This window comes from Mustela putorius, unplaced genomic scaffold (assembly GCF_011764305.1).
Source record: "Mustela putorius furo isolate JIRA1106 unplaced genomic scaffold, ASM1176430v1.1 tig00003942_pilon_pilon_pilon, whole genome shotgun sequence".
NCBI classification, from domain to species: Eukaryota; Metazoa; Chordata; class Mammalia; order Carnivora; family Mustelidae; genus Mustela; species Mustela putorius.
This window is the reverse complement of record NW_025422087.1, coordinates 12,754,389-12,775,875: the sequence shown is the minus strand read 5'-3', so window position 1 is coordinate 12,775,875 and position 21,487 is coordinate 12,754,389. Positions and strand designations below refer to the sequence as shown.

The following is a 21,487-nucleotide window of genomic DNA, read 5'->3' as shown; positions in this document are numbered from 1 at the left end:
GCAAGAGTCAGCTTCTCAAAATGTAAGTTAGACCATGTCACTCCTTTGCTTTAATACAATTTGCCTTCGAACAAAATCTAAATCCCTGTGCTGGGTTATAATGTTCTATACCATCGGGCCCCAGTCTCTCTCTCCAGCATCACCTCATGTGGCACTCTGCTTTGTTAACTGAGTTCCAGGCAGGCAGACACTCTTCCGGTCACCTGAACACACAGAGCTCAGTGCCTTTGCACGTGCTTCCTCCCCAGCTTGGAACATTTCTCCATTCCTTCTTCCCCTGGTGGCTTCATGTTATCCTAAGTCTAAGCTCAAATATCACCCTTTAGAAACCATGCCTGACAGCTGCACCTCTATCTCAGATTTAATGATAACCTCCCTAATACCTTAAACACTGTGTAAGTGTTTTATTTGTCTACTATTTTATCATCTGAGCCTATAGGAACCACAGGTCAAAGATCACAACTGTTATGGTCATCACTGTTTTCCCAGAATCCAGTAGATATCTGAAATATAGTGGGTGCTCCAAAAATGCTTGTTGAATAATTTCCATAAGCAAATGAATAGAGAACCACCTTAGAGCAAATAAGTTTTGCCAGAGAAACTCTGACCCTTCTCCTACATTACATTCTAATTCTCTTTGGACTGGCATAGGTTCTAGCAAATACAGAATCACACCAATTACAACTACATACCAGAGCACTGACCACCACCTTCTCTTTCGCACAGCCACCCAGAGCACACACACTCAAACAGAAAGAATGGGAATATTACTGAGTTATGTAATATACACATCATATAAATATTTGATACAGATTATGGTGTTTTAATCACCTAAGAAAGATCTGCTTAGTTTTAAAAGGTGACAATCATTAGTTTTGAGAATAAAAATAGAACGCTTCTAAGCCTCTAGAAACGTGACTAGTAAGGATTCATATTTATGAGAAGATTTAGCCATTTAAGAAATATTTCCTCTATATTAAAGCCAATAAAAATAGTATATTCATAGGAAATATAATTTTGGAATGAACCTAACGCATAGTAACTGGTAATATTTACTTTATACTTTTCTATTTAAAAGGTATATATTTTCTCACTGAGTGAAATAAGTCAAGCAGAGAGAGTCAATTATCATATAGTATCACTTATTTGTGGAGCATAAGGAATATCACGGAAGACATGGGGAGATGGAGAGGAGAAGGGAGTTGAGGGAAATCGGAGGGGAAGATGAACCATGAGCGACTATGGACTCTGAAAAACAATCTGAGGGTTTTGAAGGGGCAGGGGATGGGAAGTTGAGTGAGTCTGGTGGTGCGTATTATGCAGGGCACGGATTGCATGGAGCCCTGGGTGTGGTGCATAAACAATGAATTCTGGAACACTGAAAAGTAATTAAGAAAATAAAAAAGAAAAAAGGAACACAAATGTATCATCAAACATAAATGTAATAATGAAGGAATGATCAAGAGATTCTTTCTTCTTCAATAAACAAAAGTATGTGCTTATAGAAAAAGATTAAAAAAAAAAAGGTATGTATTTTCTCTCATGGACACAGAACAGGTTCCTTACAGTCATGCTGCTAAAGGCAGGGCTCTCCTACGGAAAGACCCAGATGATTTGAACCATTCTAAACTGCTGGTTGAAAAGAGAAAGGCTTTCAAATGTTCAGCCACAGTAGCCAACAGCCCTTTCCAGGACCTGTATTCTAGTAGATCTTACACTCTCTCACAGATCAGAAATATTTGTCTCAGTGCCTGACATTACTTCACCATCTTATTATAACTCCCTAAGGCCCTGGTATCTTTCCTTTGGTTCTCATGTCACTAGCAATTAATTTTATTGCCAAGAATGCTTGCTTTTTTCCTCTAAGCTGAATATGTCTGTATAATCTTTTAATGCTTGTCCTCAAACCTCGTTTTCCAACTTAATGCACTTACTTCTACTTTTCCAGCCCTTGTGCTCAATTCCAGCTAATTGTCAATAATGACTTTGCCTTAAACCCTGAGTTACTGGCCACTTTCAAGCAAAAATCTGTGCTCCTTCTAATGGAATGAAGAGCCTCCCATCTCCTTGTGTCTCAGTAGTCGGTCATCAAATAAGGAATAAAAATCTGAAAGCCTTGTCCTTAACTGACATTTCATATAAAGAACTGACTGGGCAGCTTTTTATGTCAAGATGCTATTTATATCTTTCAATAGCATATGAATTAAGGATCTTGGCAAATGAAAAAACTGGGCACCAAAAGACATAATCAAAGACAGAGGCAACAAATGTCTGGCTTTGGGCCAGACACGCTACAACGGCCAACACAGATATCATGTCTGAAGCCTCAGTTTTAACGCCAAACCAGAAGACGGCACTCTCTCCGACCGCATGCCCACGTCACATGGGAGTTCAAATGGGGAAGCACCAAACAGTTTTCACAATGGAGAGAAAAGGAGGGCTCGTCCTACTCAGTCTATCAAGCCAGATGGATGATCACATCTAATTCTTTCCGATGCCCGTCCAAAAAAAGGTCTTGGATCTGATACTGAGGGCTTGAATCTTAAACCCACACACAAGAAACTAATAAAAATTTATAGAATGACATTTTAACGGGGACCGAGGGTACTTCCTGCTAAGAAGAGCATTCTACTTCTCTACCTGGCATTATGTTTCTTATCACACGAGGCACAAAATTGGGGTAACTAAAAATACTTAAGGTAGTGGTGCTGACTTTAAAAATATGCCGTTTAACAGAAAATTATCTATTACCATTAAATTTTAAAGGTGTACAATTGTTGATACGATACACTGGAAACTTTTTTTTTTTTTCCCCTGAAAAGAACTCTCTAAGAATGACATGAGCTCCGAACTAGTGGTTACTGGGAATCTGAGAATCCCTTTGGTCTTCCGTCTACTTCACTGAAAGTTTCAAAGGAATTTCCACAGCAGTTGGTTTCATGTGTTTAAAAATGTGAAAGCTTTACTAAAAATCTTTCTTGGGCCACAGGGATTTAAGTTAATGCCAGGATAAGAGAATGTGCTAAAGGAATGCCAAGGTCCACTGGCAATTGTTGAGGAGTTTTTCTTAGAATATGATGTAATCGATCCTTACATAAAAAGGAAGCGCCTTTTCCCCATTTATCTATTCATTCATTTTAATATTTGTTATATATTTACCCTGTTTACAACCCCAGGGAAGCCCTATGGTACAAAAATTAATAAGACCTTTTTGATTTGAAGGAGTTCCTTCTCTACTGATAGAGGTCTTCACATTAGCAAGTAACCAGAACACAACATTTTTGTAGATAAAGGTAGGGACAGATGCACGAAGAAACAGCGTTGCTCACTTTGTCATCACGATGCTGGGAGCAACTCTGGAGAGGAAATGTCACTTGAGCCAGGTGTTTTAAGAGTGATGAAGTTCATCAGGGTTGAGGGAGGGACACACCAGGAACAGTGGTGTGAGACCAGCTTTTGCCTCACAAGAAGGAGGCAGAAAAGTTCCTTTGAAAGAAGACCAAAAAGGGACAGAAGCACTTTCATGTTAGAATACTTTGTAAGAAAATTACAGGGCATTAAAGGCTGAGATGAAATCAGAGAATATGTTCGATTAGGAGCGGGATAAAAGAATGCATGCTTTTGTCTTCTGCTACAATTCTGGATCACTAGAGGTCAAAAGGGATGTCTTTTCCAGGTCTGTAGTATTTTTGTATTGAGTTCCCCTTAGGAAGACAGAAAGGGTGAAACTAAAAGAAATGGAAGATGGTTTTGCTGAATCCACAGGTCATTGCTATCTGGCTCCTTAGCTGAAGCCAAGGATAACGACAGCACATTTCCCAACTTCAGAATTTGACCCTGTAAATTGTAACTTATAATTTAACTATATAGTAGATCACTGGCCCCAGAGTACCTCGATGGATGGCCCTTTGATATATTATTTTCATGTTCTTTACTGATATCCAAAAACTATACTTCAACACTAAATGTTCATTTTAAGGATTATACTATGACAGACTATAATTAAAAATTTTAAGAATTGCATAACATTTTAAGATGTTTAAGGATGTTTAAGATGTTTACTAAAAAGCTTTTTCTATGTTTATTGGGCATTGGGAATAATTTCCAGGTTGCTGTTTGAGTACATGGTGACATGAATATGGTTGTAAGTTTTTGCTTCCATTGAGTCATGTCTTAAATGGATTATTACATCCTGCAGGACTCCAACTACTTATTCACAGATCTTTCCAAAGCCTTTTCTCTGTAACTTCACGAACATTAGGGAAGTGTACCTGTTTCATCAACACTCACATATTAAGTGAGTTTTTTTTAAAGTTTCTTTGTAATTTCACTGGTAAAACAAAAAAAATGGTACTGTGAGGTTGATTTGTGTTTATTCAAGCTTTAGAAAGACTGAGTATCTTTCCACATATATTTTTTTAAAATGAATTACAGTATAGACAAGAATACTATAAATTTGAGTACATGGTAGACTCTAAAATAAAAATTCACGCTATATAAGAGACATAACTTTTGCCTACGGACAAACAGGCATTCTCACCATTAAATATTCTTAAAACCTTGGTCAGGAGAACCCAGGAAACAACAAATTCACACCCCACTTTGCCTATCCTGTGTAAGTATGAAAGCCACTGCTTGCAGAAAGAATCCTGGGATTCAAACTCGCCTCTGGTTGCCTGGTTACGAAACTTGAGGAAGGACAATTACCTGTTTCTGTGACTCAGTTTCCTCATCTGCCAAAAGGGAACAGTAATACTTTTGTTTGTTTTACTAAGCTGATAAGAATGCTATGAAGGCAAAACTGCATAAGTAATTATAAATCTTATGTAAGATATAAGGCCTAATTGAAAGAATCCTAAAATATAAGAATCTCTCTCTGCATGTGTACATGTGCTATATCAACCAACACTTATAAAATCCAAACACAGTAGCAATCCCTGAGGTAAAATCCTGACATTACCAATACTTCAAATAAAGTACTCTTCAGGGGGCGCCTGGGTGGCTTCGTGGGTTAAAGCTTCTGCCTTCGGCTCAGATCATGATCTCAGCATCCCAGGATTGAGCCCCACATCAGGCTCTCTGCTCAGCAGGGAGCCTGCTTCCTCCTCTCTCTCTGCCTGCCTCTCTGCCTACTTGTGATCTCTGCCTGTCAAATAAATAAATAAAATCTTTAAAAAAAAAAAAAAAGTACTCTTCAGTCCTGCCATTTGGTAACAGCCCCGAGCTAAAAAGAGGTAACTCTGTCCTAAGCACCATCCCCTTAGTAATGGGTGGTCCTAGTCCATCACTACATCCTAACAAGATTTCTGTGGCTAGCTAGTTTCTCATGATAATATAATTAAATCTGAAACAAGGGCTTTCAGCTCTCCACTTCCCTAAATCTCTTCTTGACTCCTAAAAGTAAAAGTTATTATGTAGTTTTTTAGGTTGTTCAAGGATTACGCTTGCTCCAGTAATTTCCTTAGTCACTGTCCTAAAAGCATTTTTTTTAAAAAAGATTTCAGCTATCCATTTGACAGAGAGAGAGAGAGAGAGACCACACAAGTAGACGGAGCTGCAGGCTCCCCACTGAGCAGGGAGCCCAATGCCGGGTTCAATCCCAGGACCCTGGGATCATGACCTGAACCGAAGGCAGAGGCTTAATCAACTGAGTCACCCAGGTGTCAGGTGTCCCTCTAAAAGCACTCTTGGGGACTTGGAGAAGGTGAATTTTATGGATTGGAAAGAGAACTGGAATAGACAGTTCTTAATTTTAGGCCATGGTGCTGTGACTGGTTTCCCAGATGTGAAATATTGGAAGCATTTAACGTATTTCATGGAGATGGTTTATGGATATGCTTACTATCTTTGTATAAAAGAGATGATAACAAACTTGGTAACCAAACCCACTGGTCCAAGAAGTCTGTCATCACCTACATGGGAAGAATAAGTAACCATTGACAGAGGTCTGTTACCTCCTGGACAGATGATACATTCAGAGAGGTTACCTGGCTTTTCTGACACCTGGATCCCTCCAACTAAAAAACATGAATAATGTTTGTTCATAGGATTCAAGCACCTTCCATGATTCCAAAGACAGACATATCTTTGAGAAGCATCAGAATATATCATATATGTGTCTTCATAAACATATATTCTATTACATAAAATTTATGTAATTAAACATAAAGATTTTGAAAATGAAGGTCCATATTACAGTCTATACAAAAATATTTTTCTAGAGCGTATTTTAAAAGAATTATGGTGTGTATTAACAAGATATATATAAATGAGATATATCTAATTTTATGGATCAAAAAAACTCTTAGTTTAAAATTATTTTTATAGAAAGGATGGATATCTTAATTTTCTTCCTCTTACCACAGATATTGGCAATATCTCTTACTTCTGTGTGGCAAAATACCTCATCCTTCCCAGAGACATAATTTCATTCAAGATACTCTTTAAATAGTACTGCATTTCTCGTTCAAATGTTAGAGTATTTTACAAGACAGTGCAAAAATCCTTAAATAGTAAGTATCAGATTAAAACAATTTTGAGGTACATACATGAATTTTTATTTTTTAACCTTGCAGGCTTCTGTGTTTATTCTGCAGAGGGATGTTTCCTTATATCAGGTGAATTAAGATAGATTCTGTTCCATAGATAGTTTGTCAGAATCTGCCCAAGCCCCACAAGTAATGCCATGTTGGTGGTGAGAAGAAAGGTCAAGAACCGTTTCTCTGGAATGTTTCCCTCTCATGTGAAACTCCAGCTCTAAAAAAGCTCCCGAAAATGATGCATTTTCTATTTCCATAAACACAACCCTTTGATGTTCAGCCACATTTTCAGCAAACCAAAAAAAAAATAAACCCAGTCTCTTCAACTAGCCATTTCTCACTTAATATTTTGAAATATGATAGGGCATAATATTTTTTAAAAAAATTTAAGTACAAATCAAAATTTTAAAGGAAATGCAACCAGTCCATCCAGCTAAGAAAAGGAATGAGCAGAGTAATAGAGTGGCTCTGTGTCAGACTGGAAATGTAATAACGGAGGGGGGAAAAGTACAATATTAAAAAAGCAAAACTACTATATCTTAGAATTATAACTATTTGATTTCAAACTTTTTTGGGTAATTTTAAAGAAAATCAGACTTTTGCTACTGAGATACTATATGTAGTCATTCTAAGTGACAAACCTGGTACCTTGAACCAATAATTTAGTCTATAAATTTTGATCTACTGGGGCGCCTGGGTAGCTCACTGGGTTAAGCCTCTGCCTTCAGCTAAGGTCATGATCCCAGGGTCCTGGGATCAAGCCCTGCATGGAGGGGGGTTGTCTCTGCTCAGCGGGGAGCCTGCTTCCCCCCTCCCTCTCTGCCAGCCTCTCTGCCTACTTGTGATCTTTCTCTGTCAAATAAATAAAATCTTAAAAAAATTTTTTGATCTACTACACAGATTTGAATTATTTCAGAGCTCTCCTCTAAAGTTTACTGACGGAAGACTTTCCCATTTGAGCATCAAGATTCAGTAAGCATGTTTTTCTTTATAAATCGGCTTCCTTCTTAGAAATCGGTTTCATACTGATTCCTTTTATCCATACATAAAATATTAAATTATGATTTGGTTACTATAAAAATAAAGGCGTCAAATTTACTAAACATCTGGCCTCTAGGGAAAATCAAATAGCTGAACCTAAATTAACATCATTTTTTGCCTCTCTGGCACGCGCCCAGCAGATGCCATTTTTTAGAGCTGTGATCACATTATGTCCAACGATATTTTAAACAAGTGCTATTTAATGCTTCACAAAACAGTGAAGGGAAGCATGTCATCTTTTTGAGATAGATGACATAATAGTGTACTTTTTAAAAAAAGCATCGTAAGAAAACAGATGACTAGATCCGAATCATTTGTTTTCTCCTTCCTTCATCTCTTACCCCCATATCCCCCTCCCACTTCCTGTGTCCTGTTCACACAACATATGTGCTTCCTGAGGCTCTTTTGCTTCTCCTGAGAGAACAGAGACATCTTTATGATGACTCTAGAAGTGGCCCATTTTTCTCCCGGCATACTGCATTAGGAAGAGAGCCAAACAGAGGGTGAACAGCAATCAAGGCGTTGGGGGACAGTGACAATGACATTGTTCAGTCATAGCCTATTCTCTGCAGTATTCAGACTTCACTGAGGAAAATTTTATTTTATTTTATTTTATTATTTTTAAGATATTTATTTATTTATTTGACACAGAGAGATCGCAAGTAGGCAGAGAGGGAGGCAGAGAGAGAGAAAGGAGGAAGCAGGCTCACTGCTGAGCAGAAAGCCTGATGCGGGGCTTGATTCCAGAACCCTGGGATCATGACCTGAGCTGAAGGCAGAGGCTTTAACCCACTGAGCCACCCAGGAACCCCTATTATTATTTTTTTTAAGATTGTGTTTATTTATTTGACAGAGAGAGAGAGAGCACGCGCACACAAGCAGGGGGAGCTGCAGGCAGGGGAGAAACAGGCTCCCCACTGAGCAAGGAACCTGATTTGGGGCTCAATTCCAGGATGCTGGGATCATGACCTGAGCTGAAGGCAGATGCTTAACCGACGGAGCCACGCAGGCGCCCCCACCGAGGAAAATTTTAGCTAGATTGTGCCACAAAATCCTCCAAACTAAGAAAATCATTAGACATACTGAGATTGATAAGATAAAAAACACATTTACTTAGCACTGATTTTCTGATAAATGCAATTATTCAACAGCATGAGTCCATACAGCACCCAAGTACAAATCAGCAAAAGGCACCCCCTCAGGGCAGACACATAGGGGTAGGCACATGGCTTGAGAGTGGAGCTGGGTGGATTCCAACATCCTCTTGCCACCTCAAGCAGGCAGCATCAATTAGAACATATTCTGAACAACTGGACACGGGGATCCTATTTACATAGGTCTTTCTTTTAGTGCTTTGCAAATCCTAAGACAAAAATAATATAAGTGGAACATTTATCTATACTTGTTGCAGAGTAGTACTGTGTCAGATTAAGAATGTAAGATTATCTAGTGGCAAATAAAAAATTCACAGTATAAATTCAGGTGAACAGAAAAGGATACTTGATATCGATTCTTTGTAGTGACGTCATCAAAGAACAACCAATAAAAGTCTCCTGGTTTATACTAACAGGAGAGTGAATACTTACCACCATCTTCAACTGTAAAATGGAACATATCACTTGTGGCATTGGCCCCGTCTTTTAAAACGTAGCATATTTTCATGTCATCAATGTCAGCTAGAAAATAACCCAAGAACAAGATGATTCATTACTAAGGTGAGATTGGTGACTCATTACTTATGGTAAATCCGACTGGCTCTTCTCTGTAATCACGTTTAGGTTTCCTAATTCCAAGGGAAGCAGTGCTATCTGATTTCTCCTCTCTAAGCCCCTTGATTTCAGCTGTCCCACGGAAATCTGATCCCTTACCCAAATAGAGTGCAAGAGTTAGGTTATAATAATAGCAAGGTGTTGCCCCTCCCAATGTTATTTGCATGTTCATGCACCAAAGAAGTGACTGTCTAAATATGGAATGTCAGACTTCATGACAGGTGGAAAGGGAGATAGTCTGAGGCATGAAAGATTTCCTGACACTGCCAAAATCACACTCTTTTCCTCCCTAGAGGGTTGGCTCTCAGAGGAAAGAACATCCCTGCTCTCCTCTGGCTAACATTTCTTACCTCATGCAATACACAACAGGCTGTTTTTAAGCTCTCCAGAGTTCGGAAAAAAAAAATCAAGGATATTTTACATCCCAAAGATTGAAATAACTGTCATGAGCCCAGAAAAGAATTAGAACAGAAAACATCTAACAAAACCTGAAACCTTTTTTCATAGTGAAAAGCTATTCTGCCTCAGGAACCCTCTTTCTTTTGCTTTCCAGCCCCGCTCTCAAATTTACCAGCACAGTTTGTTTTCAGTGATCGACGGACATACAACTTCAAAAATTTATTCATGCATTTTACCAATTCCTCTCCTAAAGGATGCAATACAGACAACATAATAAACCAAGAACATCCTCTTCTGTGATGCTCGGCAGCATGATGTTATCGACCTGGGTCAAGCAGTAAGTAGTTATTTCCAAGGCTACATAAAATCAAGTTCACAGCTCAGAGTAGTTTCCCCAGTGGTACGTAATGTTTGTGTGTCTCGAGTGGGCTCTGCAGTTTTTCCATCTTCTAAGAGTTCTTTCTACTAAGTTCATGCTATGAAGTCTGCCAGCATCATATATAAGAGAATGAATTTATGAAATAATAAGCTCAAGTGATGTAAGGTACTGGGATGACTCCATGAATTTCTGTGACCCCATCTGACAGATGGGAAATGTACATGCTCCCTTGCCTCATACAGTTCTGAAAGGTGACTTGCTTACAATCCGACATTTGAAAATCTGATTTAATAGTTAATGGTAACTTCCTGTAAAAGGGCTACTAACAGATGAAGCAAGTTCAAGACATATTCTCCCCCCTTAGCATTTTATTCCTAACTTTGCTCTAATTTCCCCAAATTTCTGCCTAGTGTCATTTGTATCTTTCTGCATGACTACCTCTCCTAGAAGGCGGAAAACTTCTGGGATTCTTTTTTTCATCCTTTTTTTTCATCCAGTCCTTTGCTCAGGGTCTAATATTCAGTAACAGCTCAAACGTTTCTTAAAATGAAAGAGTCCAGAGGTCTGGTGGACCATGCTCCAACCACTACCTCCATGTGTGTGATGTTTTGACAGAGGTAAGGAGCAAAGCCCTTGCAGGCTCTTTACCTGTCTACTCCTACAACTCTGACCCCTTACAACCTTTTAATTCATCAGGAAAACTGTGCTCTAAGGGCACATCTTTAGCCTAAGGACAGTCTTCTGGTCATGTGGGGAAGACCTTTTTCCAAACTTCCCCATTCCCTCTTTAACTGTGTAAGAAAATCTAAAAGCTCCACCACAAAAAAAGAAAAATTCGTTAGTGTACCCAAACTCTACATCGTTGTTTTCTTGCAAAAGCTATAGTATTTAGAAGACAGTTTTGTTGAAACAAATCACCTCTTCAAAAGTGATTTCTTAAAAACTTTTTTCTTTTATTTTTTTTTTTTAAAGTGAACATGAATGCAATTAGGACATGCAGGTGTCAAATTTTCTGCCCATGTTAGGGCATGTAATACTGATAAGTTGGAACAAACCAAAACCCTTTTCATTTTCTTTATAACTCAGTTAGTAATTCAAGGTTCAAAAAAGCGACTTCTAAAAAAATCTCAAATAAGTAAAGACTTTGATCATACCACTGTTATTCTATAGGAAACTCTAAAGCTATCAAAAACATCACAAATTATATATAAACACTCACTTCTTAAAGCACAGTAGTATTAGGAAGATCAAAACCTAGTAGCAAAAAAAGATCATCTCCTTTCGGTAAACATCTAACAATTACCTGGATTTTCTTCTAATCACTGATCACACATCCGATTTATTTCAGTTCATGTATACAAGCATTCCATGACTTTGGGTTTTTGTTTTAATTCTAAGTTCACTGACATGCCTGGCAACCACACCCTGGTTCAAACTCTTTGGGGAAAATTTCTGAAAGTGATCTGTAATGTATCTCTCAGAAGACATTATTGTGTACTTATTGTAGAGAAAACAGTCTGGGTTCTTGAGACAAGTGATTTAAGCCCGGGATGAAGACAGCAGGGGCACCCTGCCAAAGACACATCATTGAAATAATTTCTCTAATTTGTCTAATTCTACCTTGTTAAGTCTTCTAATAATAAAATTGGATGAGGTTTAGAAATTAATGAATTTTCTTTTCCTAGGGACCATTTAGTGAATTGGTTTGGGAACAAACTTCTGTGCCCATATATGGCTAACTTGACTTAACTCAGCGCACTGAAAATCCATCAAAATACAGCTCAGCTCATCCCTTCAGGATAACAGAAAAACAAAAACAGATCAAAGCTATTGTTATCCTTACTCAAGTTCCTGCGTTCATTTCTCCTCAAGACTACAACACAGTGGTTTGACAGTGGAGCTTCCCCATTTTCCCTCAGCCATCTTGTCTCCAGAAACAACCACCCTGAACCAAACTGTGGCCTCCACTTGCTCAGATGAGCACTCTGTGATGAATTACCAACAGTTTTCCTAGGCAGCGTTTGGATTCTTATCGGAATGTGCTCATTTCTCTTATAACCTGAAAAATGTATCTTCACTTTTTATAATAAACTGCTACTCTATATTTACAAATGACCATAAAGACTAATAATAATAAAGGTGAGTCCATATTGGTGTGAGAGAGAGAGAGAGAACACGTGTGCACATGCAACAGCCTCCCTCTGAAATGGTATGATTTAGGGTTTGATATTTAAGATATAATATTCCAACATTATCAGCTGTCAGGCCTACTCCATAGACTTTAAGTTAAATCGTCTGCCTGTCTTCATTGACAAATTCGATGACAAAATTCATCAACAAATTCATCGACAAAAAAAAAAAATTTTTTTTTTAATCCTTAAAGTCAGATTACTTGTTTCAGGTCAGAGGAGCGATTTGAAATCACATTTTCTATCCTGTAATATATTCCTTTCATCCTCTTCACTTTCCATGCAAACAAACCAGTCTAAGATTGCATGGCATCTCTGTCCTCAGAAAGCCTTCACACAAAAGTTTCCCGCTGGTCTGGCCTGACACTTGGCACTCTGAGGTTTTCCTGTCCCTGCAGGCCTTACAATATATTCAGGCTTTCGGCCAACAATCAGGAGGTTGGAGTTCAGGGCTATTTGCCAGCATCTAAAACAGAGAAGCAGTTCACTTTAACACTAAACTTCGCGACACCCGTTTATTAAAGCCGTTGTTAGAGCCCAACACTGTTGCGGGAAAAGAACACCCCCACTGGGATGCCCCGAGGGTAAACTCCATCTCCACTCACAGAGCAGACACAGGAGAGATCTAGTTTCCATCCTGACATGGTGAGATTTTCATAAAAGCCACCCGTAGCCCTCTGTAGTGAAGGTCGCACGTTCTAGAGAACAGAGCCTTGCCTCTCAAGCCGGCGCACTGAATGGGCTTCCCCCTTCTGTCAGTGAGTGACTCTGCAGAGGTCACCTGCCCTTCCTGTCTCAGACTGTGTCCACACACAAAGAAAATTTAGGTTAGAAAAAAGCTTTAGCTTCAAGAACACAGGTGTTGGAGGCCACAGGTGTCTGTTACTGTGTTTGAAAGAGGAAACGAGAGGAGATCTGAAACAAGAAAATAATTTCCTCCTTCCGTCCTGCTGTTCAACTTGTTAATGTTATCTTCAGGTTCTTAATAACATGAATGTACATTCTGGTGATAGACATATTGTCTCGGACATCATTAAGGATGCTCTACGTGTGTGCGCGCACGCGTGTGTGTGCGTGTGTGTGCGATGGATCCATACCTTGTACATATAATTGTTATAACTCTACACCTCTCATGTCTTGCCTAAGTCATAAAATATTAGAGAAGAATTCTAAATCTAAAGTCATAAAATACTAGAGAAGAATTCTAAATCTAAGAAGTACGTATACATTTTTTTTTCAGTTATGAAGTTTCTAAGAACTGCAACAGGATTAGAACAATGCTCTCACAATTAAAGTAATATAGACTTGAAGGCTCTATTTGAATGGAAGGTGAAAATAACAGTAAGAAGAATACAAAGAATTCAGAAAGCACAACCTTCACTCAGGTGCCCAAATGCTTCATGAGTGACCTGCAGTGCACCCGACAGGCCACTCAGATGATGGGGGTGGGAGAGAAAGGAGACCTGAAGGGCTTGCTTCAGTTTTAATTCCCCTCCCCAAGACTGGCTCCAGCCTTGGCCGCATACCCTGTTGCTATCGAAAGATACTGATATTCCTGCTTCTAATGCAGGGTGTTGCAATGGGAATACGGCAAGAAGAGAGCTATTCTCCCAGAAAAGTAAGTCCCCACATCCTTCCCGCCCAATCTCTCTATTTCCCTGTCCTTTTCTTCCCTTGGACTCAAATTTGATCCCCTATTTACAGTATTTTCAGGAATAGCCGTACCCTCAGAAAATAAGACCTGAATTTTCCACTGGGTATAAGGAAATAAAAGAGTATCATACCTTGTGTAAACTGAGTCACGCTGTGGTTGCCTCTGTCCAGGTTGAGGAGATAGCCATGTCGAGGGGCCTCTGTCACAATAAACCTGAGAGAAAAATGTAGGCTGTCTCTGTCCTCTGCTTTCAATATTTTGCTTGTGATCATGAACCCCAAGTGACCAGTAGGCAGAGTGCGAAGTGTGGAGGCCCCCTTGTTCACGGTAATTTGGGGGACACTATTGTCAACAGCTAAGACCTGGATTTTCATCACTTGGGGTCTCCTTGTTTCAAATGTTGTATCAGGGAAAACATAGAACTCTGTATGGGAACCATCAGTCACCGTGAAGGAGAAGCTGTCTTCATTCGACTCAGTGCCATCATGTCTGTAGCTGATTAAGTTTTCATTCAGGTCTTGCTTGGTAAAAACCATGGTGGGTCTGGTGTTGTTGAACAGAAGTTGACCGTGAACAGGCACCTGGGTGACAATGAACTTCAGGAGCTTGTCAGGAGTATCTCTGTCTTCGACAGAGAGTTCAAAGGGAGTGATCAGCTTGTTTTCACCTTCACTGACAACCAGGTTATGGATGGTGACCACCGGCTTTTTGTTATCCACATCACTAATGGAGATACGGAACGTCCGGAAGACAGGGTTCCGGCCGTCGGTGACCTGAAACTCAAAGCTGTCCATCTTGACTTCGTCATCAGCTGTGTGGATGTAGTAGATTTTGTTGCCGGCTAGTTGGAGCTGAGTGAAAGATGTGATGGATGTTCCAAGTTGATCTGTGCACTCTAAGTGACCTCTCATGGGAGCCCTAGTGATGGTGAAAACTAAGTTTTCATCGGGACTGTTCAAGTCACTGGTGCTTAGTAGATCTGTTGTGAGGGTGACTTTGCCACCTTCTTTCAAGGATACTCCTTTGCTTATCACATCCGGGAAGACAATGTCAATGCTCCCAATGGAAACATAAAAGTAGCGATCTATGAGGGCATTTATTCCATCAGTCACATCAAATTTAATTAGGTCCCGAATGCCCTCTTGTCCAAAATGGACATACTGAATTAAGTTTCTGTCCACTTCATCCTGGGTAAAATTCATGCCTAGTGTGATATTTTCAAAGGCACCTGTAGGTTTTCGTCTCTGTAATAAGCCATGTCCTGGCCCATAACGAATAATATAAACCAAAGATTTGTCTTCAGAGTCCAAATCTGTTGCCATTAATATTTTGTTGTTGATAATTTTGGTTTCCCCAATTTCTATTTCTAGTCCGTTATTGATCATCATTCTGGGGGTCTCATCATCAACTGGGATAACTATAATGAGGACCATCCTTTCCACTGAGTGCTTACCATCTGTTAGTCTAATCACAAAACTGTCTTCCTGGGTCTCGGAGTCATCATGCTCATAAATAATGCTTGAACTCTCTATGATCTGATCCAAGGTGAAGCTTTCAACCAAAACTGTGCCATTTATCAGCTGGTTCATGATGTGACCTCGAGTAGGAAATCGGGTAATAGTGAAAGTTAGATCATCTGGGGGCATGTCAGCATCAGCGGCATTGAGGATGGGCGTATCAATCACCAGACTCATGCCCTCCATCACCATAAATTCTCTCATAAATATTTCTGGCTGTTCATCATTTGTGGGAATGATGACAATGGGGAAAAAATGTCTCTCTGAAAAGTTAATGCCATCAGAACAACGAAATATAAATCGGTCTTCCACAGGTTCGACCCCTTTATGGACACTCTGGACATAGTTAATATGACTCTGCCTGAGGTCTTTCAGGGTAAAGGCACTTATGGCAATTCCTGCTCTTGATTTCTCAGAGCCCGGGGCTGGAGAAATATTTTCAACATAACCGGAGGTAGGCTGGATAACTATAGTGCACAAGAGGTCATCAGTTAGTGAATCAATATCTTGAGCACTTATATGTGTTGAGGTTATAACACTTTTATCACCTTCCACAACTATAAACTGTTCACCTACAGAAATTTCTGGAGCCTGGTTATCAACTGGGAGGATGGTCACCCACACGGTAACTCCTTGGATAGTATTGCTACCTATTACCCATTCTTGAGACACATCTGACAGACTCAGGTTAAAAGAGTCTCCTCTGGGCAACAGGCCTATCTCACCGCTAGTGTGGGCATAGATGACAGAGCCTTCCAAGATGTCCTTTTGGGTAAACTGCTCTACTGGAACTCCGTTGACCAGGATTTCTCCATATAAAGGTGGATCTTCCAAGACAAAAGTCAACATCACATCATCAGTGTCCTCGTCAGTTCCCTTGATAACACCAGCAGTGATTTCAGTAGCTCCATTTTCAAGAACATCTAGGTAAGACCCCAAAGTGCCAGCAGGAAGGCTCAGCATGGGCCCCTCATCATCCGCCGGCCGGATGTTCACCCTGAGAGTGATGGGCACCACGTGGTGTCTGTCACTGACCTCCAAGGAGCAGCTATCAGTGAGAGACTCATCGCCATTATGGGCATAGGAAATCCGACCCTGTTTTATGTCTTCTAAGTGGAAGACCTCCCCAACATGCAGTATCTGTCCAGACACTCTCATGTGGCCATGTTTGGGCGCCTGCGTGAGAGTGAAAGAGATGTGGGCAACATCAGTGTCTACATCATTCACACGCAACTCAGTCTCACTCAAGACGTGGTGGCCCTTCTCCTGAATAGTGAAACCCGTGTTGAGGATCTCAGGTGGCTGGTTGTCTACTGGCTGCAAGTAAAGCGTGAAGGTGCCTGGAGCCACATTCCCAGCTTGATCTTCCACCTGGAACTGGAACTGGGCCACTCGGGCAGCCACTCCCAGTTCTTGCTCTGGAGGTCTGTAAGCAATTTTATGGTGGTTGATCTGGGCTTGGGTAAAATGGTTCACCACAACTGAGGGGTTGTCGGTCAGGACCAAGGTGCCCAGTGGGGAGGGCGAGTGGTTTTCGTCTGTGTCCATGGGAGGCTGGGTCACTGTGTAACGCAGGTCTCGGTCATCTGTGTCCAGGTCAGTGTAGCGCAGCCACTTCTTCCTCAGAGGGGTGAGCTGGGATTCCTGCACCACCATCCGAAGAGGACAGCCGCTACCCAGCTCTGGAGGGAGGCGATCCACAGGATGAATGCGTATCACAAATCTGTGTGGTCCAGACTGATTAGGAGGATCATGGTTATCCTGGACCCGAAATGTGAACTGGTCCATCACTGGCCCGGGACTGTGGGGCCCCGAATGCCTGTAGAACAGCCGCCCCTCGCTTATGTCCTGCTGCCGCCACTCTGTCACTGTTTGCTCATAGAATGCTCCCTGTCTCCTCCAAGGGCCCCTGCTCAGCTCCTCCTCCTCGCGGGGAGGATGTGTTTGGCGGAGAAGCAGATGCCCTGCAGTCGAGGAGGGCAACTCCAGCACAAAAAGCAGCTGAGAGTCATCTGAGTCAATGTCAGTTGCACTTAGAGCAAGGGGCAGGATGGGCACTGTCTCACCTTCTGCCAGTGTCAGCCCTGTGTTAGCATTGAGGACTGGTGGCTGGTCATCCACAGGCACTAAGGTGATGGGGAACAGGAACTGCACCTGGTGCCGGCGTCCTCCATCCACCATTCGAAGGACAAGGTTGTCACTCAGTGAGCCATCTTTGTCATCGTGATGGTAGACCACCTGGCCAGCCGCTAGCTCAGCCACCGTAAAGGTCTTAGGGGCGGAGCTGCCATGGGTGGCACCCAGAAGGACAAGGTGACCATGCCGGAGTCCAGCCACAACCTCCAGCTGCACTGCCTCCAGGTCATCCTCATCGCTAATGACCAAGTTTTGTGGCCCACTGCCCGCAGGGCCTGTAAGGGGTCGGGACTGGCCCTCATAGAGAATGAGACCGGTGTTCCGGGTGACCACGGGAGCCAGTGTGTTCATGGGCTTCACCACTACCATAAAAGCAAAAGGGTCTGAGGCAGCTCCTTCCGGGTCCACTACCTCCAGCTCCAGTTCAAATAGCCGCTCCTGGTCAGAGTCCTCAGAGGGGGGCTGGTAGGCAATCTTCAAGAACCGCAGGTCCTTCTGAGTGAAAGATGAGAGGGGCAGGCTGCGATCATCAGTACTAACTAGGTAGCCCTGGCCAGGCTGGAAGGGAGAGGTGAGGTTGAAGATCAACAGGTCAGGGGGAGACTCAGCATCCTCAGCGGCCAGCATGTCTGGGGTCAGGGCGGTGAGCACAAACTGATCCACCTCCATCATCATCATGGCCACAAAACTGGGCTTGGGGGCGGTGTTCTCGGCCCCTCCTCGGATTCTCACCAGTACCTGGAAGTGCTCACGTTTCAGAGCAGGCCTGCTCACAGGGGAACCACGAGACCGCAGCTCCACCACCATGGGCACCCAGTCCCTGTTTGGGGACCGACTGGGGGCCGTGTGGCGGTAGCGCACGCCTAGTTCCTGGAAAGCTTTGCAGTCCATCAGGAGAGGATCCTGGGCGCCCCCCTCGCTGGCTCCACCTGGAACTTGCGGGTAGTGAAGGAGCTCCCCGTAGCGAGGCAGCGAGCTCAGGCCCGACAGGATGCCCACGCGACATTCTTCGGTCTCGGGCTGGTAGGCAAACTCCAGGCTCCGCGCGTCCAGGGCATTACTGGTCCCCAGCAGCTCTTCCACGACGAGGGGCAAGTTCCGAGTCACAACCTCTAGCTGGGTGAAGACCACCTCCACCTCCAGCACCAAGGGTAGCACTGCTGCCCCTCCCAGCGCGTCGTAGCGCAGCTGCAGCCGAATGCGATCCCGCGATGGGCTGCGCGCGCCCAGGTGCGAGTAGCGTACCTCTCCCCGGCCGAAGTCGCACGGGAAGCGCTTGGGACTCAGGCGGCCAGGCCTCTGGGCCAGCGCATCGTTGTCTAGCACGGTCACCGAGCAGCGGTCCCCCGGCTGCACCTGCAGCACCAGGTCGTGCAGCGGATCCAGCCAGACCTCGCGGCCGAAGGGCACCCGGAGCCCACGGTTCGCCAGCACTATGGCCTCCTCGGCGGGGACCCCTGCAGCCCCCGCGAGATCCGGGGACAGCAACGCTCGCTCAGGGGCAGCGGGCTGTGCCGGGACGCAGCTTACCGGTGACAGGAGAAGCAGCAGCAGCAACACGAGGAGGGGCGGCAGCGTAAGTATCTGCTGAAAACTGGTGGGGTTGGCCACCCCGCCGGCGCCGGAGGCGATCCCGGGAGTCCTGGCCGCGTGCATGGTCCGGGTGTTAGAGCTCGGACAGGTCAGCCTGAGAGAGCGCAGTCAGTCCCCTGGCAGGGAGCAAGAAACGTCCTCCGGAAAGTGCCAGGAACTCTGTACTCTGTAGCCGCGGCTGGGCCAGGATGGAAAGTTGCGCGGGGCTGGCAGGGCTGGCGCTGCAGCCGAGGCTGAAGCCCCCCGGCGATCCGCTCCGCCACCGGCCGCACACTGGCTGCGAGAATGAGTCCCTCCACTCCTGCTTTCCAGGTCCCGGGACCTAAAGCTTTGAGGGAAAACCCTCCCCTAGCACCCCCTTACTCCAGTCTTCCCAGGAGGCCAATCATTGGTCCCGGGAGGAGGCCCCGAGTTGAGGGTTGGGTAGTGGTATCTGCCAATCAGTTCCTAGGGGCGGAGGCGGGGAAACCTGGCGGAGAGGAGGATATTCAAGGCTCTACAAGTTGTCCTGGAAGGGAGGGGTACTGGCTATCTCGAGGTGCCCACCTGTGCTCACGTTTCGCTCTGGGATGCCAGGGCTGCGGTTCCAGCCGAGGAGTCGGGACACGCGGCTGGGCTTGAATCCGTTCTTCAGCTGCCTGGGATCCAAGATTACCCATTTTTGCTCCCATCCCCTCCAATTCGTTGCAGTCTCGCGCGGGGGAGTGTGGTTATTGCTCACCGGGATTTGCAAACCCGAGAAGAAAGTTATTCGCAATGTCGCTTGTGTTTGAATCGAAACCCAGAGCAGTTTGGGAAGAAAGGATGGGGCTTATTTGCAAAAGAAGGACAGCTAGAATGACAAGCCAATGCTAAAGCAGGTTGCACACACACACACACACACACACACTCACCCCGAACACACACACACACACACACACACACACACACACACACACCCCGGGCCGCCGGAGTCTCCTTGTAAATTACGGGGAGGAGGGGTGCACAGTCCTTGGATTGGTGAGTTTTAAACAAGCCCCTCCTTTGCAACCAAAGTTCAGAGTAAAAGGGGGAAAGGGGGGGCCCAAAGGGGAGGAATATTTGGAATGCGTGAGAAATGCAGTCAGTCCGATCGGAATCGCGAGACTAGCACCAAAAAATAAGTTCTAGGGAATGTAGCCCCAGGCTCTCCCAAAGCAGCCGCGGTTCGGGGAGCTGTCGTTAGAAACGTTCCTGTTCTCTTCGCAGTAATGAGTCCGAGTACAAACTAAACCTACTTGTCAGCATCCCATTTCTATGCATGCCAAGAGAATTGATAAATATCCGGAGGGCGAACGAAAATAGGTTAGCTCCCATTTCTGGGAGCGGGTTTTTAAGTCAGAGTTTGAGCTCTTCCTGCCCCCTTGTGTCTGTCCGGTTTCAGAAGTGTTCGGATTCTCCTTCTGCAAGGTTTCTAACAGCACCCGACTCTTCGAAACGGGCGGGGGTGGGGGGGGATAGCCCTCACAGTTAAAACTCAGCCATTTTCAGATTTGTTTCTTGAGCAGTCTTGTTTACCTATCCCGCTCAAGATGTTTTATTTTGAGAATGTTCTTTTCTCTTCAGTAACACAAATCAGATTTTTAGTTGGAATATAGAATTGGAATCATGGTCATCATGTCCTTTTCCTGTTTAAGAATAGTTTAGATTTGGGAAGGAAAAGAGTGTAAGAAACTGCTGTGACATTTCAAGATTCAGTCAAAATTGAAGATCTTCAAAGCACATTTCAGAAAGAAGTGCTTACCTTTTTAACCCTTTCAGGTCATTCCCCTGAGCGTCTCCAGTCCAGAATTTTGATCTCTGCCTGGTACATTCACCGCTACCTCCCAGGTGACAACCCAGCGTGTATCCAGGATATTGCTGGGAAGCGTCAGATTCTGCTCCAGGAAGACCCCTGGGCCATGTCTGTCCCTGGGAGTTAGAGATGGGAAATTCTGAAATCTTTCAAAAACAAGCCAGAGAAAGAGAGATTAATTTAAAGGAGCCATTCATACCAGCAAACAAATGACGTTTAGTTAATTGACTATTAATTGAAATAATTCTTAATGCTTTGCACTTTGGGGGAGCTTTTAACTCCCACTTATGATTGATGAATACATTTCACAGTTTAGTACAAAATGATGAGCATCCAGGAACCTAAATGGGATGCGGCTGAAATTTTAAACATTTGGGAAAACCCCCATCCAAGTCCACTGATTTCCAATCACTTTGCATTATTATTTTATAGCTTCTTATAGTGGTTCATTGTTGCAA

General features: G+C 43.3%; 1 protein-coding gene across 1 annotated transcript in view; it reads right to left on the bottom strand.

Moving 5' to 3' along the window:
• The window catches only part of FREM2 (FRAS1 related extracellular matrix 2), a 159,809-nt gene extending 140,179 nt beyond the window's left edge, over positions 1 to 19,630 (bottom strand). Inside the window, exons 1-2 of the mRNA XM_004779525.3 lie at positions 14,101 to 19,630; positions 9,167 to 9,256 (exon numbers count right to left, since the gene is read on the bottom strand). Coding sequence (XP_004779582.1) covers positions 9,167 to 9,256; positions 14,101 to 19,279 — 5,269 coding nt within the window. The 5' untranslated portion in view covers positions 19,280 to 19,630. The remainder of the gene's footprint in view (positions 1 to 9,166; positions 9,257 to 14,100) is intronic.
• Between the last annotated feature and the right edge of the window lie 1,857 nt (positions 19,631 to 21,487).